Raw genomic sequence first — 7,132 nt, forward strand, 5'->3', positions numbered from 1 at the left:
CATCTACTTCAAAATCATGTTTCAAATAATTTATCACTGCTTTGCACTCCTCTTGCAATATGTTCTACCCATTGAAATAGCTCCCTCCATCTCCAAAGTCACTCTCATTTACCACCCACAATAGATGGTTAAAACATTCCCTTAGAGTCATACTACCCAGCCACCCGTCTCCAACCAACTTTCTTAGCCTTTGTGAGAACCAATTATGTTGGTATGGTCCCTCCCTCTTATCTACATCAATTAAATCCCTCCACCAGCTAGAACTTCACCTCCAACTCCAAATGATCACCTCATTTTTGTGAGTCCTACTTTTGTGATAATAAGTCAAACCATAAACCTCTTTTTTCCACTCTTAATCTCTACAACTGCCTCCCTAATAAAGACAAATTGAAAACTCAAATCATTAATCCAAAGAGTTGTTCTCACTTCCTCACCCCTCCCCCACAAAAAATCATATAACAAAGGTTTCATCTGTAAAAATAACACATACAGATGCCCTGAAGAAAGAAATGGAACAGACTGTAAGGTCAATATCAGTTAAGTAGCAGCAATTAGGCCAGTGGATTTTGTTTTTCCTTTATTTTAATGGCACTGGAATGTTTTATACAAACAAGTCTCTTATGTAGTAAAAAGAAAACAAAAGTGTCACGTGCTATTGTTCACACAACTATCCTCACAAAAGTGCAAAATGATCTTCCCTTTTTGGGATGATCGTGAATATGAAGGCCCAATGTTATAGATTTTACAAGCAAAAATTGATATTGAATTGATACTTATCTTCCGAAAAAGGAAGAAAAATAATCAAATGAATACCATCTTACACCAAACTACCAACTTGTATTATATAAACGATCTCAAGTAATATGATGATGACGATGACAACACCAATATTTATAATAGAAGTTACAGATATGAACCATCAGATGCGATCATGTTTTTTTTTTTTCTTTCTTTCTATCAAACCTTGTTGTAGAGGAGCTACCCCAGATTAATCCTGCTTGACATCTACACTTCCAGGTTTAGTAGGTTCTGTAGGAGATGGTCCAACACTTACCTCATCCTGCTATAACATTGAGATTTGTACTTAAGTTAAATTAATGTTATAACATTCGTGAAAGCTTTACACATGAAATCATCAATACAATTGTTTGCAAGCAGGTACATTCACCAACACAAATATTATTCACCACATGCATGATGCAAACGCACAAAACAATTCAGCAAACTTCAACAAAGACAGCCAAAGGATCAATATCTGGTCGTTTGAAGAATCACCCATTTATACAGAATATATCTTTAAGAAGGATAAAATAAAAGACAAAAAACAGATTTCTTCTCAATTCAGAATGTATGTGACTTTCAGTAACACAAACCCTTGACAGTCAAATGAAATATCATAATGGACAACACACATTTGGAAAAGCCTAGACTTATTCCTAAGGTGTCCAACTCCGTAACAATCATGTATGAGATGACAAACCAACAAGATAAAAATTAGGGGGATGGTTTCCACTTCTAATGCAGTTTTTGCCTTATTAATTTCACCAATTATAGTCCAGCGCCCAACAAAACTTATGGAGCATTTTCAATTATAATACAACAACAACAAAGCTTTATCCTATTAGGTTACATCGATGAAACAATGTCATAATGTTCCATTGCAAATCATAACTATAGTAATATAGCCAACCAATTGACCTCGAAATCTTACTTAACAATTTCCTATAACTTTTTTGGTCTTCCTCGGCCTCTAGTAATTGGATGGTCCTCAATCTGATTTACTGTCCTTACTAAAGAACTACATAGCATCGGCATTTCATACCGAAGGCGTTTTGGATAGTCCTGGATCACTTTTATTTTCTTGAATTGTTATCGGCGTCAATGTGTTGATGTCGAGCCATGCTTGGTGTTTGTATCTACGACAGTGCTTAATAGCTATAGAATAGAATCTACAGGTCTCCTTCACACATACCCAACCTACTTAAATCGAAATCGAAATCTAACCATAGCTTCTACAATAGTTGCTATCCCTACTCTATCCAATACTATAATGCTATTGACATAAAAGCCACATAATTGGTAAACATTTCACAAAGAAAATCAAAATTGAAAATTAGAAATTAACTAACTTTATTAATAGTTTTGTTTGAAGGCTTGATTGGACATGCTGGAGGAACCCTCTCTGGTTTTCTATACTCCCACCCAAAAGCCGCATAGATTTTCCCCTAAAAACACAAAAATTAGGATTAGTAATGCATAATTAAGTAAAATAATCATAATGAATAGTGGTGTAGTGTAATTTACCATTAGAAAATCGAAGAGAAGAGGGAGAAAATTAACGATTGGGACGAGAAAGAGAGGCACCAAACAAACCAAGCAAACCTATAACAACAAATTCAATTTGGTTTATTCATCAAAATTAATGTTCAAAAATTGAATAATACAAAATCGTAGATCAAAGAAATTATTACTATTCTACCATGTTGTGATGAATAATGGATGCAAAAATCGATGAAGAAGGTTGATTCAGTTGCGAAACGATGATGTTGTAATTTTGAATCAAAACGCAGGGTTTTTATGTCGTTTTGAGTTTGGCCCAAGAAAGAAAATAAAAGAAATAAAAAAAATCCGACCTACCGGATTCGAACCAGTGACCTAAGGATGTCTGTTGACCAACTACAGTCCTCCGCTCTACCAACTGAGCTAAGGTCGGTTGCTGATTAATCTCTCATACACATGATAAATATAACAAAGGAGTCTTTCACAACATTTTCTTACTAGTTATGGTTCATTTACAATATTGTTATTTTTATTTCGGGGATAAATATATTATGTCAGCCACTAAAGTGTAATAAGGTGATCCGTTGAGGTTGCTTCTTTTTGCTATTTTGTTGCAACCTATTATTCATAATATTGGAGATGATTGTGAGTTTCTTCTTCATGTTTGGTATCTTAATGATGGGACTGTAATGTAATATGGATTTAGATGAGGTGGTTAAAACACTTGACATCTTTTAAGACATGGGCCTAAGATTAGGTCTTGAATTGAATATTCATAAGAGTGAGATCTTTTGACTTTCGTGTGATAATAATAAGCATCATGTGGAGTTGTTCCCTTCAGACATTGGGAGGCTAGTTTTAGAGTGAGATCTTTAACTTGGTTAATTTACCGCACATGTTGCCGTTAGCGTTAATAAGGATTTCTAAATTCAGTTTCTTAAATCATAAGTAGACACCACATAACAAATGTTTTACTAAGTTAAATCCAACAAAGACGAAGGGGAATTCAAGGATTCCTTAATCATCGTTAAACCTCTGAATCACAAACATAATCTTGCATTGGGCAGGACAATTAAACTATGTAACCCTTTTTAATCTCTTTTAATTTTACTCTTTAAAATAAGTTTTGCTAATAGCTAAGTTGAACGACAATCCCTGTAGAGAACAATAAACTTACTACTTTATTACTTGTTACGGTTTGGTGCACTTGTCAATTTCGTCCATCATGGGGTCACCTTTTTTGTTTCATAAATCCCCATCAAAACGTTCTTGGTCTTTAACATGTAACAAATCTGGACGTCCGCATAAAAAAGTATTATATCTATGGTCTGCTTAAACTTTTCCATCATAAAAAACAACTCTCATTTTTCATGCTAAACCTCACCCAAATATAAATATTTGAAGTTCCTACTTTAAAATATTTAAAATATAAACTATCCGATCTTGATACAAATTCAACTACCAAAATGCATGTCAAATATAAATTCTTGCATTTTCCTCATAATTTATGATGAATTCTTTTTGGTTTTGATAGATTTTTTCTTGTTTACCTGTTTTTCACTTCTATATCTTTGCGTTTTCACTCACATTTTTGTTGGGTATGTATATATGTTTGTTATATTTACAACGACAAAAAAACTACAAGTGAATTTGTATAACTTCACAATAAATTTGAGCAGCATGATTGATTCTATTGCATTTTGAGTAGCATTAATTTGGGGTACTCTGGCACTGTCATTTTTTCTAGCACTACCAAGAGCTTTCCCATCATGTGCTTGCTGACATGACCACTGCAACATTCATCATGAACATAACAATAGTAACATGGTAACATTATAAATTGACTCTAAAAATAAACTTTATAAAATGATGAAGAGTGTTCTTAGAACACCATTTACCTTAATGTCTCAAACCAATTCCAATACACTTATTTTGATTGGCCATTTCATTTTGCTTTTCATTGGACATTATGCCAAAAGAGAAACATTACATAAACCAAAAATCATGCACACAATTTTCCTAACTTAATTTGTTGTGTCAATGTTGCTTTTTCGCAACAAACCCCATGAAAAATTAAAAAAATAACAACACAACAAATAATACTAGCAAATTATTTGGAGACCAAATCATCCCCAAATTTATTCACTTTACAATAAAAAGATTTAACCCCAACATTCAGGTGTTAGTCTATGGTCCCTTTTAGGATCTTGGCAATAGTTATAAACCATGTGGTGTCTTTGAACCCAACTCATAGACCAATGTTGTTGTCTTGTCAACCCACCGGACCGATACGGCGAGGCCGTGGCCGGACGACACCAACGCGACGCATAGGCTGTGCAACCACTAGCCTTGAAGTTTGTGTACTTTGCAACAAAAGGTTGGTACTTGTAATCAGCTTTGTATTTTCCATCTTCTGTTGCCCATGATGAAGCATCCCAAATAGACCCATAAACCCACATTGGTCTTAGTGGAAATGTTGCATCACTCTTCCTTGGGTACCTCCTTATGGGCATATCATCCACTAGGAATCTGTCACATTGTTTATTTATAATGTAAGTTAAAGAGATAATGGTATGGTGAAACTAATTTTATAATAAGGTATGTGGTTGGCCATAAAAAAACACATGTAGATCACTAGATTAATGTTACTTTTACAAGAGTTTGATATTGTAATTTAAAAGGATATATATAGTTCAAATTCTCAACTATCAAATTGTTATTATTGTCATTTATAATTAGTAAAGGTTCCCCTTCAATATCATGACCATTAGATTGCAATAGAAAATAATAATTGTTATCATTACAATTTAGTAAGACATGTTCCCGTGAGCTTAGCTCAGTTGGCGTAGACATACATAGTTATATGCAGGGGCACCCCTCTTATTCACCTTGAAAAAAGTGAATTTTAGCCACTAAACTACTTGACAAAAAAAAAAAAGAGTTTAGTAAGACAGATCTCCATCGTTTATTAATTTTAAATAATAAATCAATGAAAAAAAAGATAGTACTTCTATTATCACCTTCTTTAATTTCAAAGAAAATGATATATATTTTTTCAAAGAAAATGATATTATTGGTTTACTTCCATTTCATCCTACAATGTCAATCATTCGTGCATACACTGTAGTATTACCTATATTCTTTAAGAATCAAACAAATTAATATGACACAGACAAAGACCCAAGTTATATTATTGGTTTTTTTTGTTACCATCTACCCTATTATTATGTTTCAGCAGAAAAAGAAATGTTGGCTACCCTATATGCTCTACTAGCCCAAAAATAAAGTCTAACCGATTAATTTGAGCATTTCATACGAACATATGCTTGTTTAATTTGAGCATTTCATACAAATTAAAATATATGATAAATAAACAAATGAAATAGAATGGTAATTTTAATAAAGTATCCCTATAAACTATAAACTTGTGGTTATTTCAATTGTTATAAATACAAAAGTGAAAAATAATATCTTAAACGTGATAAACTTTTTGTGCAAATGTGATGGTTATTATACTACTTCGGTCTCTATTGTAAGAAAAAAAATTCATTTTTTAAATTTATTTAATAAATGATGTCTCTGATCAATATTAAGTGAACTGTCTCTTATAGTTGAGATCGGTGAAAGTAGGATCGAAAGAGTATTAATATAGAGTGGAAATTAACAGTGACTTACATTAATTCCTTAGGATTCCAAACTATAGCATAGTGATGAAATTTTTTGGTAGGATCAAACCACAGATGAAATTTCATTTCTCTGCCTATAATTTTTCCATCACCACTCCCTCTTATATAAACATTTGTCTGCAAAGTATAAGGCTTTCCAAATGTTGTCCCTAGAAATTCAATGTCTACTTCATCATGAAATCCTGGATGTGCTTCATTGTTAGAAAGCTGCAATTAATCAACTCATTAGTAAAATTTATCACACTCAAATTTTTTTAAAAATGTTTAACCTTCCATTAATCAACTTCATTTTTTTTAATCATGATCATATCTTAATCTTACATAAAAAGCTGTTATAACTCCTGCAGTGTAGCCAGGATGAAGCTTAATCGAAGCGCCAAAGTATCCCGATCGAAATGGACGATTCGACTTGAATCCACTTCCTATTAATCAGAAGAAAAAAAATGTAGTGTTACATGTCAATGATATATTTTGTGCATGCTTGAATTTGCGATAAATTTCGCGAAATCAAATCGTGCCATTGTAATTTTTCCGGTCGATAAAGTATCTAAACTAAAGTGAATTGAAACTAATCAGATTCATACCTGAGGTTCTATCAAGCCAAATAGTTGTTCCATGTTGATCCATGCTTTGGTGTTGAGGTCCCCAAAGGTTTCTATAACCATTGTAAAAGCTCATAGACCTGACTTTGGAACTTGGCCAGTAACCGGGGGAAGGTGGCCAATAGGCATTGCTTGAAGAAGCCATAAAGAATAAACTAGCAAAGAGAAATATGAAAGGAAAGGCCATGAAGAAAGGTAGGTAACTTAAATTTTAAGCAGAAAACAAAATGATGCTTGTGTGTATAAATGCAGGGTGTGTGTGAGAGTGATGGACTACTCAGTGAAAGGTGCATATGGATGAAGAGTATGGCAGTACATATTGATAGTAGTATAAATATAGAAAATTAATGGGTCCCTCTACAATCGACAACTATGAAACACCGGGAACGGCAATGAGCTAAACGTTCAAGACCAATAAGAGAGATAGAAGCCACATCTCGACCTAAAACCTTCAGACATTGGGGAGTCCAAGGGCGGCAATGGACTAAATGTCCAAGACCAATAAGAGACTTAGACACCACACTCTTACCCAAAACCTCAAGTCAACAGGGATATGAGTTTTCT

At 33.4% G+C, this 7,132-nt stretch overlaps 2 protein-coding genes and 1 non-coding gene across 4 annotated transcripts; all 3 read right to left on the bottom strand.

Annotated features, from left to right (window-relative positions):
• Window positions 1-551: 551 nt before the first annotated feature.
• LOC25483952 (uncharacterized) lies at window positions 552-2,637 on the bottom strand. 2 transcript variants are annotated; one of them, XM_013612675.3, is made up of 4 exons: window positions 2,480-2,637; window positions 2,305-2,382; window positions 2,130-2,225; window positions 552-1,060 (listed from the first exon to the last, which is right to left on the bottom strand). In XM_013612675.3, exons 1-4 carry the CDS (start codon window positions 2,480-2,482, stop codon window positions 989-991), a joined length of 249 nt encoding a protein of 82 aa, XP_013468129.1. In that variant the 5' UTR covers window positions 2,483-2,637; the 3' UTR covers window positions 552-988. The 2 variants fall into 2 exon arrangements, with proteins under 2 accessions (XP_013468129.1, XP_013468130.1); XM_013612676.3 differs by having other exon boundaries at window positions 552-1,063.
• TRNAY-GUA (transfer RNA tyrosine (anticodon GUA)) lies at window positions 2,628-2,713 on the bottom strand. The gene is given in 2 exon segments: window positions 2,628-2,663; window positions 2,677-2,713. It is a non-coding gene; the product is annotated as a tRNA-Tyr (tRNA).
• A 1,434-nt stretch (window positions 2,714-4,147) lies between these two features.
• Window positions 4,148-6,885, bottom strand: LOC25483954 (probable xyloglucan endotransglucosylase/hydrolase protein 32). The gene is made up of 4 exons (XM_013612677.3): window positions 6,551-6,885; window positions 6,288-6,388; window positions 5,956-6,173; window positions 4,148-4,809 (listed from the first exon to the last, which is right to left on the bottom strand). The coding sequence occupies exons 1-4, from the start codon at window positions 6,753-6,755 to the stop codon at window positions 4,443-4,445; spliced, it is 891 nt and encodes a 296-aa protein (XP_013468131.1). The 5' UTR covers window positions 6,756-6,885; the 3' UTR covers window positions 4,148-4,442.
• Window positions 6,886-7,132: the final 247 nt, after the last annotated feature.

Source organism: Medicago truncatula, chromosome 1 (assembly GCF_003473485.1).
Source record: "Medicago truncatula cultivar Jemalong A17 chromosome 1, MtrunA17r5.0-ANR, whole genome shotgun sequence".
In the NCBI taxonomy this organism is placed as follows: domain Eukaryota; kingdom Viridiplantae; phylum Streptophyta; class Magnoliopsida; order Fabales; family Fabaceae; genus Medicago; species Medicago truncatula.

Excerpts from the sequence above, each read along its gene's own strand:
- LOC25483952 (XM_013612676.3), bottom strand. Across the intron at positions 2,226-2,304 it reads TTCTCTTCGATTTTCTAATG|GGGAAAATCTATGCGGCTTT; the intron begins GTAAATTACACT and ends TTGTGTTTTTAG. Across the intron at positions 1,064-2,129 it reads CAAACAAAACTATTAATAAA|CAGGATGAGGTAAGTGTTGG; the intron begins GTTAGTTAATTT and ends TCAATGTTATAG.
- LOC25483954 (XM_013612677.3), bottom strand. The coding sequence starts at position 6,755 with ATGGCCTTTCCTTTCATATTTCTCTTTGCTAGTTTATTCTTTATGGCT. Across the intron at positions 6,389-6,550 it reads TTGGCTTGATAGAACCTCAG|GAAGTGGATTCAAGTCGAAT; the intron begins GTATGAATCTGA and ends TCTGATTAATAG. Across the intron at positions 4,810-5,955 it reads TGGAATCCTAAGGAATTAAT|ATTCCTAGTGGATGATATGC; the intron begins GTAAGTCACTGT and ends ACAATGTGACAG.